This window comes from Hemitrygon akajei, chromosome 30 (genome assembly GCF_048418815.1).
Source record: "Hemitrygon akajei chromosome 30, sHemAka1.3, whole genome shotgun sequence".
In the NCBI taxonomy this organism is placed as follows: Eukaryota; Metazoa; Chordata; class Chondrichthyes; order Myliobatiformes; family Dasyatidae; genus Hemitrygon; species Hemitrygon akajei.
In genome coordinates, this window is record NC_133153.1 from 2,691,446 (window position 1) to 2,714,703 (window position 23,258).

General features: G+C 43.2%; 1 protein-coding gene across 1 annotated transcript in view; it reads left to right on the forward strand.

Moving 5' to 3' along the window:
- Positions 1–23,258, forward strand: part of LOC140718657 (protein unc-13 homolog B) — a 561,805-nt gene that overhangs the window by 59,455 nt on the left and 479,092 nt on the right. The window contains exons 3-4 of the mRNA XM_073032679.1: positions 9,117–9,216; positions 21,609–21,726. Coding sequence (XP_072888780.1) covers positions 9,117–9,216; positions 21,609–21,726 — 218 coding nt within the window. The remainder of the gene's footprint in view (positions 1–9,116; positions 9,217–21,608; positions 21,727–23,258) is intronic.

Sequence of the window (23,258 nt, forward strand, 5' to 3'; positions counted from 1 at the left end):
CTTCCCACCCTTATTGTCCTTGCTTTTAACTGGATTATACTTTTGATGAGCACCATGAAAAATCTTGAAGATCTTTCACTGTTCCTCAACTGTCCCACCCTATAGCCTGTGTTCCCAGTCTACAACAGTCAAATCCTCCTCCATCTCATCATAGTCTCCATTGATTAAGCATAATACACTGGTTTTCGATCAAACTATTGCACCCTCCATATGTATGAGAAAGTCAATCATACTGTGATCACTCTTTGCAAGAGGATCCCAAAATACAAAATCACTGATTTACCTGTTTCATTGCTGTTGCCCTGCTGGTCTTCATCAGTCAGGGCACTGAGTATAGGAGCTGGGAGGTGATGGTGCAGCTGCACAAGGTGCTGGTAAGGTGACACTTGGAGTTTTGGTCATGCTGCTGCGGTAAAGCTGTAATTAAACTGAGAAGAGTAGAGAAAAAACATACAACAATGGTGCCAGCACTCAAGAAATTAAGTTGTTGGGGGAGGTTGGACAGACTAAGACTTCAATTCCTGAGAGGTGATCTTACAGAGGTGTATGAAATCATATGGACCATTGATAGGATGAATGCACGGGGTCTTTTTCTCAGTGTAGGGAAATAAAGAGCCTTTGGGCACATGTTTAAGATTGGAGGGAGAAGACTGAATAGGAACTTGTGAGCCAATGTTCTATACAGAGGGTGGTACGTTGGGGAGCCATGGTAGGGTAGCGGTTAGTGCAATGCTGTAACAGCTTGGGGTGTCGGGAGTTCAAGTATGATGCTGTCTGGAAGGACTGTATGCATCTTCCCCATGGAATGTGTGCTTGTTTTTTGGGTGCTCTGGATTCCACTTGCAGTCCAATGATTTGATTAGTAGTGTTATGTGTGATGAGCAAACCGTGGGGAGATGGGGTCCAGAGTTGATCCCCCTATGAACTATGCTGATAACGAGAGAGAGAGAGAGATAAAGAGGGAGAGAGGCACCATGCTGCACATGCTGATAATGAGAGAGAGAAACAAGCATTTATAGTTATGGCTTCTTCGCTAATTGTTGACTTTAGCGCCAAGGACATTTGGCCTGTTTGTGTGGATCCCTGCTGACACAGCAAGGAGGAGCCAGGTGATGAACAGTTGATGGATGGCTGGTACCCCGGTAGGGGAGATAAAAGATGAGTCTGCTGAGACACTGGGAGACATGCCACAGGACACTGAAAGAGTGTTGTGCACCCACAGGAAGGTGGGGGCTTGGAGGATCAATTCGGGGGAATCGGTCAGAGGCTCACAGTGTGTGAAGGCAGATCTTGTGTGTGTGTCCACCCTCGCCTGGGTGATGAGCCCATCACTGAAGAACGGTCTGGCTTGGAACGGAAGGGTCATAATCGGTGACCACAATGGTACAACAGAACAAGAAGACAACGGAAGGTTTGCCTGCTGCAGCTGCTCATCTCTTGCTCGCTCTCTCCCTCTCCAGCATTATAACAGCAACTATTTCAACCCAAACTGAACTGAACTTCGCATTATCTTAAGACTATTCATTTACCTCTAGACTTTGATAGAGCTTGGTTTTGATTTATATTTCCACACTTCTGTATATATCATTGCTAATCTGTTTTATATGTATATTTGCATTTTTGATACTGTATTACTTAGTTTACTAATAAACACTTTTAGTTACAGTACCACTAGACTCCAACGTATCATTCTATTTCTGCTGGTTTAGTAACCCAGTCACGGGGTACGTGACAGCAGGTTAATTGTAAAGTGCCACGTGATTAGGCTAGGATTAAGTCGGGTTGCTGGATAATGTGGCTTGAAGGGATGGAAGGAACTATGCCACAGTATATTTCTATAAATGAATATGTGCAATGAGTTACCGGAAGAAGCAGGTGCAGTATATTAACAATACGTTGGCAGGTACATGAATATGAACTGTTTTGAAGGCTATAGGCCAAATACTGACAAATGGGACTAGTTTGAATGGGCTTGAATGGGCATCTTTGTTGACATTGAGGAGTTGTACCACAGGATCTGTTTCTGTTCTGTATGAGTGTATGAGTAGAGCTAGTGGGTAACAGCTGGATCTTGGTGAGAGGAGTAGAAATAGCAACGGAGCATGATTAGTGGAGAAAAAGAAATGATAGAAGAAACTACTACTGTGGCAAATTATATATTCAGCAGCAAAGCAACCTATGACTAAATATCCTGGTGTGAAATTTGATTCTGTACTGCTCCTATTGGTGTCACAATTGTGAATTGTGAATCACAATTCACATCAAAGTTGTTGCATGAAATCTGAGGGACTGATTACAGGAGAGTAGAATTCGGTTCCTCTTTTAATAGAGAGTAGGGGACATGACAAACTCATGTTCATCAGCATTGCAGCCCCTGTAACCATATGCAAATCAAGGAAATCTAAAATGATTGCTGCTTAGTGCCTTCTGTCCCTGGATGTGCAGAAGGTGTGTGACCATATTCAGTATCATTTTGAGCACTGTCTAGGTTGTAATTACAAAATTTTTGGTCATGTTGCACTGTGGTGACCCTTTCTTTGAGACATAGACCTGACTGGATCTTCAATTTCCTCACTTGGCAAAATCATCTTCACAATCTCCATTAGCACAGGTGCACCACAAGCTGTGCTTGGCCTCCTGCACTAATCGCTTGAGACTTGTGACTCTTGGGCTAAGCACAGTTCCAATGCCATATTTTAAGTTTGCTGATGACAACACTAACATTGGCTAAAATAAAGATGGTAACAAATCAGCATATAGGAGGGAGATTGAAAATCTGGCTGAGTGGTACCACAACAACCATCTCTCAACTAATGTCAACAAGAGCAAGGAGGTGATTATTGACTTCAGGAGGAGGAAACCGGAAGTCCAGGAGTCCGTCTTCATTGGAGGATAAGAGGTGGAGAGAGTCATCAACTTTAAATTCCTCAGTGTTATCATTTCAGAGCATCTGTCCTGGATCCAGGTCATAAGTGTTATTACGAAGAAAGCATGACAGTGTCTCTATTTTCTGAGAAGTTTCTGATGATTTGGCATGTCATCTAAAACTTTGACAAACTTCTATAGATGTGTGGTGGAGACTAAATTGACTGGTTGCATCACAGGCTGATTTGGAAACAAAATGCCCTTGAATGAAGAAGCCTACAAAGATAATGGATACAACCTGGCCCATCACAGGTTAAAACACTCCCCACCACTGAACACATCTACATGGAGTGCTATCGCATGAAAGCAGCATCCATCATCCCCACCATCCAGGCCACACTCTCTTCTTGCTGCTAGTATCAGGAAGAAAGTTCAGGAGCCTTAGGACCAATACCATGAGGTTTACCAATCAGAGCAGATAACTTTACTTGCCCCATCACTGAACTATTCCCACAACATATGGACTTACTTTCAAGGATTCTGAGTCATGGCTGAAGGAAGATCATAGTAACATCCAAGGATATACATTGTATTGAAAGTACAGGCAAGTAGGCAGAGGGATTGACGTGGTTCTATTGGTAAAAAGAGAAATAAAATCCTTAAGAGGTGCCATGGGATTGGAATATGTGAATTTTTATGGATGGAGTTAAGGAACAGCAAAGGTCAAAAGACTCTGATGGGAGTTATATACAAGCTTCTGAACAGTAGATAAAAATGCATGTCAAAAGAGCAATGTTATGATGGTCGTAGGAAATTTCAATATGTAGTTATATTGGGAAAATCAGTTCGGTGCTGATTTTAGAGAGAATTCGTGAAATGCCTACAAGACAGCTTTTCAGAGCAGCTTATAGTTGAGCCCAATAGGGGATCAGCTATTCTAAATTGGGTTTTGTGTAATATACTGAACTTCTTTTTGGAGATTTAAGGTAAAGGAATACTTGGGAGACAATGATCATAAAATTATAGTATTCACCAACAGTTTACGAGTGAGAAGCTAAATTCAGATGTATTGTTATTACAGAGGAGTAACTGGAATTAAGGGTATGAGAGAGGAGCTGACCAAAGTTGACTGGAAAGGGACATTAACAAGGATGATGGCAGAGCAGCAATGGCTGGAGTTTCGATGAGCGATTTGGAAGATGCAGGATAGATACATCCTAAAGAAGTATTCTAAAGGTAGAATGAGGCAACTGTGGCTGACGAGGGAAGTCAAAGTCAACATAAAAGAAAAAGAGAGGGTATATAATAGAGTAAAAATTAGTGGGAAGTTAGAGGACTGGAAAGCTTGTTTTTAAAAAAAAACAAAAGGCAACTAAAAATCTTTAAGAAGGGAAAGATGAAATACAAAGGTAAGCAAGCCAATAATATCAAAGAGGAGCAACACACAAAATGCTAGACAAACTCTGCAGGCCAGCCAGCATATATGGGGAGAAAAAAAGTGAATGTTTTGGGCTGAGATCATTGGGCAGAACTGTTTTACTATAGATGCAGCCTGGTCTGCCGAGTTCCTCCAGCATTTTGTGTGTGTTGCTTGGATTTCCAGCATCTGCTGATTTTCTCTAGTTTGTAATATCAAGGATATCGTAAGTTTTTTTTCAGATATATAAAGAGTTAAAGAGAGGCAAGAGTAGATATCTGACTACTAGAAAATGTCTCTGGAGAGCTAGTAATGAAGGGGTAAAGGGAATGGTAGATGAATTGAATAAGTATTTTGCATCTGTCTTTACTGTATGCCAGAAGTTTGAGAATGTCAGGGGGCAGAAGTGTGTGCAGTTGCAATTAGTAGGGAAAAGGTGCTTGGGAAAGTGAAAGGTCTATTGGTAGATAAGTCACCTGGACCTGATGAACTATGTTTTGAAAGAGGGTGTGTAGGAATTAGTAATGATCTTTCAAGAATCACCAGATTCTGGAATGGTTCTGTAGGACTAGAAAATTGCAAATGTCACTCGACTCTTCAAGAAAGGAGAGAGGCAGAAAAAAGGAAATTATAGGCCAGTTGGTCTGACCCCAGTGATTGGGAAGATGTTGGAGAGATTGTTAAGGGTGAGGATTCAGGGTATTTAGAAACACATGATAAAATAGGTCAAAGTCAGCACGGATTTCCTTAAGAGAAAATCTTGACAAATGTCTTTGAAGGTTTTCAGACGTCCAGGTCATTGTATATCAAGCGGTAGTAAATCAAGGCAACTGGATTTCTTGTGTTACCTAGAAGACATTTTGCCACTTATCTGAGAGTCGTCTTCTGTTCTGAACCATGGTGGGTAGTTTTTGGCTTGTAAACTCTGAGTTGTTTGAAGGTATAGCAATCACCTGAGGATCATTAAGAGTTGTAGATGTAATGAGAGGGTCATAAGTTATCTTTGCATGAATGGAGAAATGAACTTTTCTGGAAACACCAGGGTAGAGATGTTAGGACTGTGTTGTAAGGGGTGTCCATAAGACTTGGGAGCACAATTAGGCCATCTGGTACATCGAGTGCTCTGTCATTCAATCATGGCTGACCGTTTTTTTTCCCTTCTCCTCAACCCCAGTTCCCGGCCTTCTCCCTGTAACCTTTGATGCCATGTCCAATCAAGAACCTATCAACCTCTGTCTTAGATACACCCAATGACCTGGCCTCCACAGCTGCATGTGGCAACAAATTCACCACCCTTTGGCTAAAGAAATTTCTCCGCATCTCTGTTTTGAAAGAGTGCCCCTCATACCCCATCCCCTGCATTCAGGGATGGATTTTCCGGTTTGCCTGACAAACCTATTGGAATTCTTTGAGACAATAACAAGCAGAGTAGATGAAGGAGAATTGGTGGATGTTATGTACTTGGATTTTCAGAAGGTCTTTGACAAGATGCTGCATGCGAGGCTGCTTAGCAAGATAAGAGCCCATGGTATTGCAGGATGCTAGCATGGATAAAACAATGGCTGGTTGACAGGAAGGGAAGATTGGGAATAAAGGCACCTTTTCTGATTGGCTGGTGGTGTTCTGCAGGGGTCAGTGTTGCTGCTACTTGTAACATTGTAAGTCAGTGATTTGGATAATGGAATTGTGGGCTTTGTGGCCAAGTTTGTGGTGATATGAAGATAGAAGGAGGGGCAGGTAGTGTTGAGGAAGCAGGGAGGCTGCAGAAGGACTTGGACAGATAGGGAGAATAGGCACAAAAGTGGCAGATGGAAGACAGGGATGGGACTTTGGTAGAAAAACTAAAAATGTAGACTATTTTCTAAACAGGGAGAAAATTCAAAATCCAAGGTGGAAAGGGACTTGAGAGTCTTCATGCAGGATTCCCTGACGTTTAACTTGCAGGTTGAGTTGGTGGTGAAGAAGGCAAATGTAACGTTAGCGTTCATTTTGAGAGGACTAGAATATAACAACAAGGATATAATGCTGAGGCTTTATAAGGCACTAGTGAGACCTCACTTGGACAAGAGAAAGTCTGCAGATGCTGGAAATCTAAGTAACACATAAAATGCTGGAGGACCTCAGCAGACCAGGCAGCATTCACAGAAAGGACTACAGTCATCGTTTCGGGCTGAGACCCTTCAGCAGAACTGGAGAAAAAAAGATGAGTTGGAATTAGATGGTGGGAATAGGGGAGGGAGAAACACAAGGTGTGATGGGTGAATCCAGGAAGGGTGGGGGGGTGAAGTAAAGAGTTGGGAAGTTGGTGAAAGAGATGCCGGTCTGGAGAAGGGGGAATCTAGGAGGAGAGGGCAGAAGGCTATGGAAGAAAGGTAAAATGTCACCTCACCTGGAAGGATGGTTTGGGGCCCTGAATGGTAGTGAGGGAGGAGGTGTGGGGACAGGTGTAGCACTTGTTCCGCTTACAAGGATAGGTGCCGGGAGGGATGAATGCACAAGGCAGTTGAGTAGGGAGAGATCCTCGCTGAAAGCAGGATGTGGGGGGTAGGGAATTATATGTTTGGTGGGATCCTGTTGCAGATGACGTCAGAACATCTTTCAAGAGGGTGAACCGCTCAAAGCATCTGGTAATGATGACGTACCTGGAATGCTACTGAAAATCTATGCAAACTAACTGGTGGGAGTGTTTCAGGATATCTTCAACTTTTCACTGTTGCAGTTGAAGGTTCCCACTTGTTTCAAAAGGTTGACAATCATGCCAGTGCCCAAGAAGTACAGGATGAGCTGTCACAATGACTCTCACTGAGTTATACTCATACCTTCTGCAATGAAGTTCTTTTAGAGCTTGGTCATGGCCAGACCTAGAGCAGCTGCAAATGGCTTATCGCCACAATAGGTCTGTCTGGCTGGTTGACTGGCTCCCCACTCAGTCCTGGATCACCTGGACAATAGCAATACCAACATCAAGCTGTCTTTTATTGATTGCAGCTCAATATTCAACACAATCCTACGCTTAGTTCGAATTAACAGACAGACATACTTTATTGATCCCGAGGGAAATTGGGTTTTGTTACAGCCGCACCAACCAAGAATAGTGAAGAAATATAGCAATATAAAACCATAAATAATTAAATAATAATAAGTTAATCATGTAATCATGCCAAGTGGAAATAAGTCCAGGACCAGCCTGTTGGCTCAGGGTGTCTGACACTCCAAGGGAGGAGTTGTAAACTTTGATGGCCACAGGTAGGAATGACTTCCTATGACGCTCAGTGTTACATCTCGGTGGAATGAGTCTCTGGCTGAATGTACTCCTGTGCCCAACCAGTACATTATGGAGTGGATGGAAGACATTGTCCAAGATGGCATGCAACTTGGACAGCATCCTCTTTTCAGACACCACCGTCAGAGAGTCTAGTTCCACCCCCACAACATCAGTGGCCTTACGAATGGGTTTGTTGATTCTGTTGGTGTCTGCTACCCTCAGCCTGCTGCCCCAACACACAACAGCAAACATGATAGCACTGGCCACCACAGACTTGTAAAACATCCTCAGCATCGTCCGGCAGATGTTAAAGGACCTCAGTCTCCTCAGGAAATAGAGACGGCTCTGACCCTTGTAGACAGCCTCAGTGTTCTTTGACCAGTCCAGTTTATTGTCCATTCGTATCCCCAGGTATTTGTAATCCTCCACCATGTCCACACTGACCCCTTGGATGGAAACAACTCCGGAACCTGGGCCTTTGTACCTTCCTCTGCAACTGGATCCTTGACTTCCTCACCAGGAGACCATAGTCAAGGCTGATCAGAAAATTTAGCTCCTCTCCATTGACAAACTACACTGGCATACCTTAAGGATGGATGCTTAGTCCACTGCTCTACACTACATCTATGACTGTGTGGCTAGGCATAGCTCAAATGCCATCTAGAAATTTGCCAATTACACAACTATTGTTGGCAAATTTAAGATGATGAGGAGGCGTACAGGAGCAAGATAGATCAACTTGCTGAGTGGCGTCACAACAACTACTTTGTACTCAATGTCATTGAAACTATGGAATTGATTGTGGACAGCAATAAAGGGGAGTCGAGAGAATACACACGTGATCAGCAGTGGAAAGGGTGAGCAGTTTCAAGGCCCTGGGTGTCAACATCTCTGAATATCTATTCTCGGCCCAACATATGCAATTACAAAGAAGGCATGACTGGCTGTATTTCATGAGGAGTTTGAGGGGAATTAGTATGTCACCAAAGACTGACAGATTTCTACAGATGTACTGTGGAGAGCATACAAAATAGTTGCATCACCATCTGGTATGGAGGGGCTACTGTACAGAATTGGAAAAAGCTGCATAACATTGCAAACTCAGCCAGCTTCATCATGGGCAGTAGCCTCCCTTTCATCGAGGGTACACTCAAAAGGTGATCCGTCAAAAAGGCAGCATTCATCATTGAGGGCTCCAATTACCCAGGGCATGCCCTCTTCTTGTTTCTACCATCAAGGTGTAGGTACAGGAGCCTGAAGGCTCTCACTCAAAATTTCACGAATAGTTTCTTTCCACAACCTCCCCCCCGCCCCCACCATCAGGTTTCTGAATGGCCAATGAAACCATGTATACTACCTCATTTCCCCCTTTTTTTTGCTCTCTTTTTGCACTAATTTAATTTATATATTTTGTATTTTATAGATTTTTTAACAAATTTTTATTATGCATTGCAATGGACTGCCATAACACAAGAAATTTCATGACATTCTATATGCCATTGATATTAAACATGATTCTGACATACTTGTGAATATTTTTGCAACTGATGATTTTTTTATATTTTGCAGACAAATTTAATACCTATGTAATTCTAAAAGTTCAAAATCTGAGAAGCACCACTGTGGCAAGACGAGGAAATCAACCCATTTGGGAACAGGATTACATGTTGTAAGTTCATGGTTATTCACTATGTTGTATAGAAATGGAAGCAAGGCTGCAGTTAGTGTAAGAAAGTAGATTCAGTTGATACAATGATTGTACCTTGCATTATGTCTGCAAGAGTTTGCACCTTTAGAATGGATTTGCTTTTATTTTAAGATGAATTAAAAGCACTGGACTGAAAGACATGGTGAGCAGTCAACTTTGTACCTGGCTCCTTGGTTTTATTGCCAGTCAGTGGTGGTGTATCTGGACTAACCACCTTGATATGACCTTCATTAACAAGGTATACGAGACTAAAAAGTTATTTTTTCTTTATTTTTGTTTCCATTTTTAATTTAGTTTGAAGTGTTTGGTTCACAGAGGTGTCATGGCCAAAGGGTCTATTCCTGTGCTCTGCTGTTTTATTTAAACTTTGGCTTTTTCTCAGATCTCTGATTTTCTTTCAGGTTAAATTGTTAAGTAGTCAGTTGCTGTCAGAGCAATACTAGGAAAGCCATTTTTGTAAATTGGGGCTTGAGGTTGTTGGGAACTGGGGCGGGGCTCTGAAATGTTTGTGTTGCCTAGGTTTAGTATGGGATTCAACAGCTGATAGAGGATTGGCCCAGCATGATCTGATTTATTGGAGTTTTGTGAAGTGGGAAGGCCACCCAAGCATGTTTTAAGATCTAATCTCAGCAACACTATTATACAGATCTTGATCAGAGGCTAAAGCTGTATGATATGACTCCACATTTCTGAACTCAGTCAGCAGTAATGTATTATCAGATTATATTGGAAAAGGCAATGACTTCTCTTTGCATTTGAAGCATTCTCTGAGTGAGTGATTCAAAATAGTAGTGAAATTTCATCCTGCAGAATGACTGCAGTGGTTTAATAAATATGTTGCATCAGGATTTTGCCTATAGCATTTGCCAAGAGAGAGAGAAGGATAAATATAGATCTTGTGGCCAAGTACTAAATTAGGGGAGGGCAAATCCAAGAGTTTTAGGCAGCAATAAGGGAGAGTTAATTGGGAACAACTATGTGAGGGCATCCTCATCTGGCATGTGGAGCTTGTTTAAAGATCAAATGTCCATCTGCACAGAATTGAGAATCAGGTTTAATATCATTGTCACATGTCATGAAATTGAAGGATGTTCCAGTATGAAGGAACAACAAGGGTGGCAATCAAGCTCTGGGAACCTTGGATAATGAGAGAAGTTGTGAAATTAGTCAAAGGAAAAGGAAGCATATGTTAAGTTTAAAAAGCTAAAATCGAACAGGATTCTTGAGGAATATCAAGAAGCCAGAATTGAATTGAAGGGGACTTCAAGTCAAGTCAAGTCGCTTTTTATTGTCATTTCGACCATAAACTGCTGGTACAGAATACAGTAAAAACGAAACAACGTTCCTCCAGGACCATGGTGCTACATGAAACACAAAACTACACTAGACTATGTGAGACAACTCAAGGCTACACTAGACTACAGACCTACACAGGACTACATAAAGTGCACAAATCAATGCAGGGCAGTACAATAATTAATTACATAATTAATAAACAAGACAATAGGCACAGCAGAGGACAAATTTCAATATAATAATGAATGATCTAGATGTCAGTCTAGACTCTGGGTATTGAGGAATCTGATGGCTTGGGAGAAGAAACTGTTGCACAGTCTGGTTGTGAGAGCCCAAATGCTTCAGTACCTTTTGCCAGATGGCAGGAGGGAGAAGAGTTTGTATGAGGGGTGTGTGGGGTCCTTCACAATGCTGTTACCTTTACGGGTGCAGCGTGAAGTGTAAATGTCTGTAATGGCGGAAGGAGAGGCCCTGATGATCTTCTCAGCTGACCTCACTATCTGCTTCAGAGTCTTGCGATCCGAGACGGTGCAATTCCCAAATCAGGCAGTGATGCAGCTACTTGGGATGCTCTTGATACATCCTCTGTAGAATGTGGTGAGGGTAGGGGGTGGGAGATGGACTTTTCTCAGCCTTCGCAGAAAGTAGAGACACTGCTGATCTCAATGGAGGAGCCGTCAATGTTCAGTGGAGAGTGGTCACTCCATGTTCTCCTGAAGTCAACAACTATCTCTTTTGTTTGTTCACATTCAAAGACCGGTTTTTGTCTCTGAACCAGTCCATTACTGCTGCACCTCCTCTAACTTGGAGAGATAGGAGGGGGCAAGGAAAGTCTTTGGCAATTTGGATTAAAGAGAATCCCAAGGCATTCTCGATACAGTTTGTAAATCTAAAAACAAATTGAAAGAAAAACACATGAGGGGAAATGGGTCTGCTTAGTTTTACATAAGTTGCATTGGCCTTAATCAATTGTGGGATTGAGTTTAAGAGCTGCGAGGTAATGTTGCAGCTGTATAGGACCTTGGTGAGACCTCACTTAGAATACTGCGCTCAGTTCTGGTTGCCTCACTACAGGAAGGAGGTGGAAACCATAGAAAGGGTGCAGATTTATAAGCATGTAGCCTGGATTGGGAAGCATGCCTTATGAGAATAGGGTTGAATGAACTTGTCCTTTTCTCCTTGAAGCGACGGAGGATGAGAGGTGACCTGATAGAGGTGTACAAGATAATGAGAGGCATTGATCGTGTGGATATTCAGAGGCTTTTCCCAGGGCTGAAATGGCTAGCACAAGAGGGCATAATTTTCAGGTGCTTGGAAGTAGGTACAGAGGAGATGTCAGGGGTAAGTTTTTTTTTACACAGAGAGTGGTGAGTATGTGGACTGGGCTGCCGACAGCGGTGGTGGAGGCGGAAATGATAGCGTCTTCTAAGAGATTCCTGGGTGGTTACATGGAGCTTAGAAAAATAGAGGGCTATGGGTAAAGCCTAGGTAGTTCTAAGGAAGGGACATGTTCGGCACAGCTTTGTGGTCCGAAGGGCCTGAATTGTGCTGTAGGTTTTCTATGTTTCTTTGGTTTTGTTTCCTTTTCTTTAGTGAGGTGCTTACATATGACTTCATGGCATAATGACGTATGCCATTCATGTACTTATAACACATAATGAATTATGTAACAATGCCTAAACAGTATTACTCAAATTTTACAATATTACTCAAATATTACGAAAATATCAAATACACTGCACTTCTCCCTGCTTAGCTATAAACTTCATGTTGATGCAGAATGCAGAATATATTTGTGTGTTTGTGTGTGTATGGGGTCATGGATTGAATTGAAACATCTGCATAATTCACAACAATGAGTGGGGTTCATTTTAAGACGGTCTGATGTGATGTAATTCCGTTAAGCTTTTTACTGCACTTTGTTTTGTTTAGTTCACAACAAAGGAGTTCTTATGGTTTCCCTTAAAATGCCTCTGCTGTATATTTATGAAAACCCACGTTTGTGACATTGATGCTCTCGGACAATTCCAGAGTTATTGAACATGTTGACCACTTTGAAACTACTGGACATTTGGGAGCAAAATGCCTCACTTGGTTTGTACAAGCCTAGGTCCAATTCATGCTGCAAGAAATCTCTGTGGATGATACCAGATATAACTATGTAGTAGCATTACTCAGCAGTTATGTGGCAGCACAGTGGTGAGTCTATTTGAACAGCCACCTGAACATGATGAGTATTGATCACTGGCAAACTCACATTTTACAGACTTTTGGACTATCAGAGTCTGAGCGTGCCAGACAGTTGCTGTCCTTGCTGGCCTGGGAAAATGTGACGCCTACGGAGCTAATGGACCGCATGCTATTTCTTCTGGGAAATTACCGTTCTTTTTATTTATTTTTAAAGATCTCTTCATGCAGCAAATGCCTGTTGCAGTTCTCATAACACTTGCTAATGCACCCATGAAGGACTATAGGGAGCTTGCTAAAATGGTTGATAGCCCACACTCAGCCAGGCAGAGATGCAGAATTTCTCCTCCTTTCCCTGTCTCAATAAGCCCAGTCAGCAGGCCTCCAACATAAGCATGCCAATAGTTGCGAACAAGATAAAGCTACATCTGTGCTTTTACCATGCTCGCCTTCGTACGAACGCCAGGAAGTGCTGCCAGCCTTGCAGCTTTGACAGTGCTGGCGCATCTGGACATCAGAGGTCTATGAACATCATGGGTTCTAGCTGCCAGGGTCATCCAGTGTTTATTATGGACACTCTTACAGGGCATGCTCCTTATGTGAAACAGGTTCCAGCATTGCCTATTGACTAGAAGGCAAAGAGTGGCAAAACTTTGCTGGAGGCTGAATTGCGGGACATGACGAGTTTTGCTCTGCTTCAGTGGGCGATGTTACACTTGGGACTTTGTCATGGCTGAAGTGACTGGAACTCTGCTCGGTGCAGATTTCCTATGTGCCCAAGTACTGTCAGTTGATCTTAAGAACTACTGGTTCGTTGATGTCAAAGAATCAGGGTTGTTCCTCTGTTCCCTCAGTAAGTTACCCACACCTACTCTATCAAGCTCATGCACCACTGCCTGTGAGTTCACTGAACTGTTGGGTGAATTCGCAGACCACATCAAGCTTACATTCTCCCCTATACTCAAAATAAAACACATTCCCACAACTGGCCTGCTGGTCCATGCCTGTATGCGTAGGTTGGTTCCAGAAAAGCTGCCAACTGCGAAGCCTGAGTTTGCCCACTTGGAAAGACTTGACATTGTAGACAGGTTGAATAGCCCCTGGGCTTTGCCCCTCCATACAGCCCCTAAGTCTGATGGTGGCTGACACCCATGTAGCGATTACTGACGCCTTAATGAGGTCACCACCTCTGATCATTACCTGGTCCTACACATCCAAGACTTTTTGACATGTTTAGCCTTAAAGTTAATTCTTTTTTCTAAAGTTGTCTTGGGGGCTACCATCAAGTGCCTGTGCCTCTCAGTTTCTGTGCATGCTGTTTGGACTGAAAATTGCAGCACAGAATTTCCAGCAGCTGATGGACTTTGTATTAAAAGACTGTTATGAAACCAGTAACTGGTTTCACTTACCAGCAAAGATAGATATGTCAGTTGAAGTCCAATGGTACTATTTTCAAAAGTTTTATTAATAAAGGGGCACAAAAATTAAGGTTAATACAAGCATTCAGATAACATGCGTCAATACTCAATCTAAAACGCAGGTACATTAATAATCACTCAGAAATAAGCTCTTTCGTTGTCTAGGGTATAATACTGAGTCCAATTGGAAATATAAAGAGTCACTCTGAAGTCTGCAGGCTTTTCCCTTTTGGTTTCACGTGTTGGAGAGAGAGAGAGATAAACGGAAAAACTTGCCCAAAACATCCATGGAATCAGGGGAGCGATCTTCCCCGTTGTTAGTTAAAAGCGATCTTCCGTTGGTTCTAGCCACAAACCCCGCATTCGGAATTTAACGCACGTGGCTTACTTCAAAATGGCTTCCCGTTCCCACGGGAAGCGTTATCGTTCTTCTTGGTGTCTCCTTGGTGCGTCTGAGGGTCGTCCTCTTTCAGACCCTTCTTTATACTGTCTCACGGGATCTCAGGTGTCAATCAGGTTGCAGGTGATGCAATCTCTCTCAACCAGCCCACTTTGCCCGAGGGCTTTACAATGTCCCTGCGAGTTGGCACGTCTGCAGTTCCCAGGTGTCTCCTGAGAACAATGCCACAGTCGCCAGCTTTTGTCCCAGTGGAATGCGGTATCCAGCACGTCGCTGTCTTTCCATTTCCTGTGTCCATTCAGCCTGTCTCTCTCTCTCTCTTGCTCTCTCTCTCTCGGGTCATTGACCCCCCTTTCACTAGGGCTCTTGCAATTCTCACAAAGGAGGGGGCTGGTATCATAACACCTCCCCTCTTAAAAAGGTTTTTACCAGCGGTTAAAACCCAGAGTGGTACAGTCTTACAGAAATTTTGAATCTAATACAATACAGAAGCTTTTCTTTTCACTACAGAGTAATACAGTTATACATTCAAGTCAGCATCTAAACAGTTAACAAGTACAGTGCCCCTTTCCTTTAATACCTTAACCTCACGTGCCATGCTAACGCCTGGCAGCATCAGACTTCAGCTCAATAACCAGCTTATTTATTTGCTTTCTTCAGCAACATAACTAAGGAGGTGTGATCTTAGCTTAGGTGCATCTACAAGTTTATGCGAATACTAATCGTTTCGGTCGGTTTACTTCGCCGGCAGGTCTCCAAAGGTGTCTTTATTATTCACAGGCTTTGGCGCAACCCGTAAAACCTGCTTTGCTGTTTAAAAAAAATGGCATCCCCATTAACCGTCACCTCTTTTCTGGCGAGTCCCCCCGTTGGGACTTTGAGTAATTTGGCGTGGTGAACTCCCGCCCGCCTCGTTCATCGGGGCTATTTTTTCAACACCATGCCCCAAACTGTCAAGACCCTTCAGGCTATTTGTTTTTAATTCCAACTCCTCTTTCAGGTAGCATTTCGAATGCAACCTCTTCACACCCCACCCTGGCGTAACAATAGAGTGGGGGGCCCCGCTATTTCCCGACTCACTCTGTGAGCGATCTGCCAGGTTTAAAATTTCTTCCTTCGACTTGGGAACTACAGACTTTCCGTTTCCTTCAATAACAATCCTCATTCCCCCCTTAAATTCGGCATTAACCTTGGCCCCACTCTCGAATACAAACACCGTGGAACTCACACTTCCCACGGTTACCAAGGTTAACCCTTTTCCTACTGAACCAACCCTATCTGATCCACAAAGACGGCCGCCCCGTTCCCCTGAATCAAACACCTCAGACTTCCCCTGAGCTCTGTTACCAGGTTCAGCACCACGTGCGCCCCCATCTTGGACACACTCAAACGGGTCATTGGCCCCTTCCAGGCTTTCAATACCCGTACCTTTTTCAAATTCTAACGTCCCCCGATCCTTCCAGTTACTCTCTAGGCAGCCCCCCGTTGGGGAAGGCGCAACCCTGCGAGCTGAAACAACCTCCTCGGCCATTTCAGCTGACTTCTCCACAGCAAGGATACCCTTCCTCTCTAAGACTGCCCTCATTTCACTCTCGGGACCATCGAGAACACCTTTAGAACTCTGAACTTCTTCAAACAATTCTGCCAAACCAGACAGATTAACCATGTCCAACTCTGGACATTTTAACAACTTTATCCGTTTCTCAACTTTAGTTCCTACCTCTAGGACCTTTCTCTTCACTAAGGGCAGGGCTATTTCCTCTCCCTTACCCCCTTTTACTTTACTGCTTTCTGTTTTACCACCCTCGGAACCCTCATGGTACAGGGTCGGTAAAAACATCTTGGCCAGATTACTGCTGGCCCGATTTAAACTGCTCACTGCTTTTCTGGACAGGCTGCGTGTGACCGCGCATGCGCGATAGCTTTGGGTCTCTAGGGGCGGGGCCACCGCACTCGCCAGTCTGCGGGTCGGCATCATAGCTGCCACCGTTTCAAAAAACAAGAAATAACTATCAACATCCGTCTCTTCGAACGGAGGTACTACTCTCAGCTCCCGACTAACATTAAACCGCTCTCTCCTTAGCTCCTCCCTCTCTCTTTCTCTCCCCGCTGCCGCTCTCTCGGCTGCTGCTAACTCTCTGATCCGAATTTCATGCTGTCTTTGCCTCTCAGCTTGATCCTGCTCGTTTTCCACCTCTAACCCCTTCGCCAAATTTAACAAGTCTGATTTGGTGCTCATAAATTCACACACGTCCATCTTTGCTGGTTTTTCTGTCTGGCTACCTGCGTACCAGATCCAAATTTTTTTTTTGACTTACAATCCCGATTGACTGACCTCCCCCTTTTGGTTTCAAATCCCGAGACGAGAACCCCACTTGTTATGAAACCAGTAACTGGTTTCACTTACCAGCAAAGATAGATATGTCAGTTGAAGTCCAATGGTACTATTTTCAAAAGTTTTATTAATAAAGGGGCACAAAAATTAAGGTTAATACAAGCATTCAGATAACATGCGTCAATACTCAATCTAAAACGCAGGTACATTAATAATCACTCAGAAATAAGCTCTTTCGTTGTCTAGGGTATAATACTGAGTCCAATTGGAAATATAAAGAGTCACTCTGAAGTCTGCAGGCTTTTCCCTTTTGGTTTCACGTGTTGGAGAGAGAGAGAGATAAACGGAAAAACTTGCCCAAAACATCCATGGAATCAGGGGAGCGATCTTCCCCGTTGTTAGTTAAAAGCGATCTTCCATTGGTTCTAGCCACAAACCCCGCATTCGGAATTTAACGCACGTGGCTTACTTCAAAATGGCTTCCCGTTCCCACGGGAAGCGTTATCGTTCTTCTTGGTGTCTCCTTGGTGCGTCTGAGGGTCGTCCTCTTTCAGACCCTTCTTTATACTGTCTCACGGGATCTCAGGTGTCAATCAGGTTGCAGGTGATGCAATCTCTCTCAACCAGCCCACTTTGCCCGAGGGCTTTACAATGTCCCTGCGAGTTGGCACGTCTGCAGTTCCCAGGTGTCTCCTGAGAACAATGCCACAGTCGCCAGCTTTTGTCCCAGTGGAATGCAGTATCCAGCACGTCGCTGTCTTTCCATTTCCTGTGTCCATTCAGCCTGTCTCTCTCTCTCTCTTGCTCTCTCTCTCTCGGGTCATTGACCCCCCTTTCACTAGGGCTCTTGCAATTCTCACAAAGGAGGGGGCTGGTATCATAACAAGACTTAGATTTTCTTTTTGTTTATGTGGATGACATCCCTGTCACCAGTACATCCAAATTCATACACTTATCACATCTCTGCACACTTGTCAAGTGCTTCAGCCAATACAGGTTGATTATTAATCCTGCAAAGTGCCTCTCTGGCGACCATTGACTTTCTTAGCCATCGCATCTCTGCAAAAGGCACAAACCTCTCCCATTAAAAATAGCTGTTATTATGGATCTCCTGACACCATGCAGTAATAAAAACATAATCAAAAGAAAATCTGCAGATGCTGGAAATCCAAGCAACACACACAAATGCTGGAGGATCTCGGCAATCCAGGCAGCATTTATTGATCCATAGATGCTGTCTGACCTGCTGAGATCCTCCAGCATTTTGTGTGTGTTACATAGAAACATAGAAAACCTACAGCACAATAGAAGGTTTCCACATCCTTCCTGTAGTGAGGGTACTAGAACTGAACATAATACTCCAAGTGGGGTCTGACCAGGGTCCTATATAGCTGCAACATTACCTCTCTGCTCCTAAACTTTGGCCCACAAAGCTGTGCCAAGCATGTCCTTAGAAATTCCCAAGGGTTACCCATAGCCCTCTATTTTTTTGAGCTCCATGTACCTGTCCAGGAGTCTCTTAAGAGACCCTATCGTATCCACCTCCATGGCCGGCAGTCCATTCCATGCAGTCATCACTCTCTGCATTTTTTTAAAAAAAAACTTACTCCTGACATCTCCTCTGTACCTACTGCCAAGCACCTTAAAACAGTGCTCTCTCATGCTAGACATTTCAGCCCTGTGAAAAAGCCTCTGACTATCCACATGATCAATGCCTCTCATTATCTTGTGCACCTCTATCAGGTCCTCTTATCCTCCTAAACTCAATCCCACGAATGATGAAGGCCAATGCACTGTATGCCTTTTTAACCACAGAGTCAACCTGCACTGCTGCTTTGAGCACCCTATGGACTCGGACCCCAAGATCCCTCTGATCCTCCACACTGCCAAGAGTCTTACCAATAATACTGAGGGGTTGTCTATGCAGAATCTGTGGGTGAAAGTTAGGAATAGGAAGGGGTCAGTAACTCTACTGGGTGTTTTTTTTTATAGACCATCCAATAGTAACAGGGACATCGAGGAGCAGATAGGGAGACAGATTCTGCAAAGGAATAATTACAGGGTTCTTGTGGTGGGAGATTTTAATTTCCCAAATATTGATTGGGATCTCCCTACAGTGAGGGGTTTAGATGGGCTGGAGTTTGTTAGGTGTGTTCAGGAAGGTTTCTTAACACTATGTAGATAAGTCTACAAAAAGAGAGGCTGCACTTCATCTGGTATTGGGAAATGAATCTGGTCATGTGTCAGGTCTCTCAATGGGAGAACATTTTGGAGATAGTGATCACAATTCTATCTCCTTTACTATAGCATTGGAGAGGGATAGGAACAGACAAGTTAGGAAAGCATTTAATTGGAGTAAGGGAACATATGAGGCTATCAGGCAGGAACTTGAAAGCATAAATTGGAAACAGATGTTCTTGGAAACGTACGGAAAAAATGTGGCAAATGTTCAGGGGATATTTACATGACATTCTGCGTACATACGTTCCAATGAGATGGAAAGGATGGTAGGATAAAGGAACTGTGGTGTACAAAAGCTGTTGAAAATCTAGTCAAGAAGAAAAGAAGAGCTTACGAAAGGTTCAGAAAACTAGGTAAAGATAAAGATCTAGAAGATTATAAGGCTAGCAGGAAGGAGCTTAAGAATGAAATTAGGAGAACCAGAAGGGGCCATGAGAAGGCCATGGTGGACAAGATTAGGGAAAACCCCAAGCATTCTACAAGAATGTGAAGAGCAAGAGGATTAGACATGAGAGAATAGGACCAATCAAGTGTGACAGTGGAAAAGTGTGTATGGAGCCAGAGGAGATGGCAAAGGTACTTAATGAATACTTTGCTTCAGTATTCACTACAAAAAGGATCTTGGTGATTGTAGGGATGACTTGCAGCGGACAGAAAATCTTGAGAATGTAGATATATTGAGGAAGAGGATGTGCTGGAACTTTTGGAAAGCATCAAGTTGGATAATGCACTGGGACCGGATGGATGCACCTCAGGCTACTGTGGGAAGTGAGGGAGGAGATTGCTGAGCCTCTGGCGATGATCTTTGCATCATCAATGAGGACAGGAGAGGTTCTGGAGGATTGGAGGGTTGTGGATGTTGTTCCCTTATTCAAGAAAAGGAGTAGGGATAGCCCAGGAAATTATAGACCAGTGAGTCATACTTCAGTGGTTGGTAAGCTGTTGGAGAAGATCCTGAGAGGCAGGATTTATGAACATTTGGAGAGGCATTATATGATTAGGAATAGTCAGCATGGCTTTGTCAAAGGCAGGTCGTGCCTTACGAGCCTGATTGAATTTTTTGAGGATGTGGCTAAACACATTGATAAAAGTAGAGCCGTAGATCTAGTGTATATGGATTTCAGCAAGGCATTTGATAAGGTACCCCATGAAATTGAGAAAGTAAGGAGACATGGGATCCAAGGGGACATTGCTTTGTGGATTTGGTTTGCCCATAGAAGGCAAAGAGTGGTTGTAGATGGGTCATATCCTGCATGGAGGCCGGTGACTAGTGGTATGCCTCAGGGATCTGTTCTGGGACCCCCTACTCTTTGTGATTTTTATAAATGACCTGGATGAGGAAGTGGAGGGATGGGTTAGTAAGTTTGCTGATGACACGAAGGTTGAGGGTGTTGTAGGTAGTCTGGAGGCCTGTTGGAGGTTACAGCAGGACATTGATGAGATGGAAAACTGGGCTGAGAAGTGGCAGATGGAGTTCAACCCAGATAAGTGTGAGGTGGTTCACTTTGGATGGCAGAATATAGCATTAATGGCAAGACTCTTGGCAGCATGGAGGATCAGTGGGATCTTGGGGCCGAGCCCATAGGACACACAAAGCTGCTACGCAGGTTAACTCTGTGGTTAAGAAGGCATAAAGGCATACAGTACATTGGCCTTCATCAATCGTAGGATTGAGTATAAGAGCTGAGAGGTAAAGTTCCAGCTATATAGGACCCTGGTCAGACCCCACTTAGAGTACAAGGTTGCCTCACTACAGAAAGGTTGTGGAAGCCAAAGAAAGGGTGCAGAGGAGATTTACAAGGATGTTGCCTGGATTGGGGAACTTGCCTTATGAGAATAGGTTGAATGAATTCAGCCTTTACTCCTTGGTGCGACGAAGGATGAGAGGTGATCTGATAGAGGTGTACAAGATAATAAGAGGCGTTGATAGTCCGAAGCTTTTTCCCAGAGCTGAAATGGCTAGCATGAGAGGGCATAGTTTTCAGGTGTTAGGAAGAAGGTACAGAGGAGATGTCAGGGGTAGGTTTTTTACGCAGAGAGTGGTGAGTGCATGGAATGGGCTGCTGGCGGTGGTGGTGGAGGTGGAAATGATAGGGTCTTTTAAGAGACTCCTGGATGGATACATGGAGCTTAGAAAAATAGAGGGCTTTGGTTAAGCCTAGGTAGTTCTAAGTTACGGACATGATCGACACCGCTTTATGGGCCGAAGGGCCTGTATTGTGCTGTAGATTTTCTATGTTTCTACTGATTTTTTTTTCCCATTTCTTCCCACCCGAAACATGGAATACACATGCAGCAAAAAATGGATCAGGCGTGTCCATTTCAGGGCTGATACTTATGCATGTATTTGATTGGAGGAACCAGACATAGATTTCTGCCCTAAAGTGTTCCAAAGAAGTCTGATGATTGCTTGATAATTATAAATATGATCTGCATATGTACATGCAATTTAATTAACAACTTATTTCTCTTACAGTGAAATTAATGATTTAGGAAAAGGTCTTGTTGTTGAAGTATGGGACAAAGGCTTGATTTGGGATGTTCTTCTGGGCACTGTATGGATTCCTCTCAGAACAATTAAACATGCAACTGAGGTAAGTGATTTTAAAATCAAAGTGATGAAAATTAGTATTTTGATGCAAGAGATTTCTGCTCATCGGAAATGTTCAGCAAAGATGTATCTAATTAGATGCAGTGCTGTATCTAAAAGCATAGAAACATAGAAAACTTACAGCACAATACAGACCCTTCGGCCCACAAAGTTGTGCTGAGCATTTCCCTACCTTAGAAATTACAAGGTTTATCCATAGCACTGTATTTTTCTAAGCTCCAAGTATCCATCCAGGAGTCTCTTAAAAGACTATCATATCCGCCTCCACCACCATTGCTGGCAGCCCATTCCACTCTCTGCTTAAAAAAAACTTACCCCTGACATCTCCTTTGTACCTGCTTCCCAGCACTCTAAACCTGTGTCCTCTTGTGGCAACCATTTTGGCCCTGGGAAAAAGCCTCTGACTACTCACACAATCAATGCCTCTCATCATCTTATACACCTCTATCAGATCACCTCTCATCGTCCGTTGCTCCAAGGAGAAAAGGCCAAGTTTGAAATTTGAAAAAGAATTCTTTATCATTTATCCTAAAGTTTACAATATAAGCAAGAAGAACATTATTATATCGCAGCCAACTTAGCTGTTTATTTTACATCGTGATGAAATTGGCAGTAATATATTGAATAAAATTGCATAGAATTAATTAATTAATTAATTTGAAATTCTGCTGGTTTCAGTTTGTGAAATTACTTTCTTGATAAAATATATTTTTGGTAAACTTCCATAAAACTCTACTGAGGTGTGATTAATGGTGATTAAATGACTGACTCCAATGATACTTAGAGATGTGGGAAGAAAATGGAGCACTGTTAGCAAAGATACCATGCGAGTTCCACCGTGACAGCAATGGTGTCATAATCAAACCAAGACCACAGGATCTATAAAGTAACCATCCTGCCTCAATGCAAATTATTCTGTTCACCAGTTTCTTTCCAATCAAAAGTACCTTTCTGCTCATTAAAAGATAATTATTCATTACTTTAAATTTAACAATCCCTTTGGGGGTAATGTGTATCAATCCCTTCAGAACTCTTTGGTCATATGTGATTCTACGTCTTCACTTTGTCACAGCGTGTAAACATGACAGCCTCATATCTTTGCATTAAACTGTATTTGTTTTCTGTGTGCTAGTTTAGCTGATTATACCTGTGTTGCTTATGCTTTTACTGTGTGCTTAATCTTCTCAAATTTTATTTGTAAGCAAATTTAAGTATTGTCCTTTCTGAGTGCCAAATTCAATTTATTGTACACAGTGGGCATGAGTCGTGAGGCAAGGGGTTAGCCCCTGGTTTCTCTCCTTCCTGGATGAAGGATGGTAGTTGTGGGACTGTTGTCTGGGCATTGAGAGGCCTGGCATTGGTGGTTACTCTCTTACACTCAAGTTTAGCTGCCAAACACTTGGTTGTGTTGCCAGGTGTATCTGCCTTGTATTAGGCTGGTCTTGCAACTAACCAAGATGTGCTTGAGGGATGCCAGAACTGCGCACAGAGGACAGGCCGGTCCTCTCCCAGCCA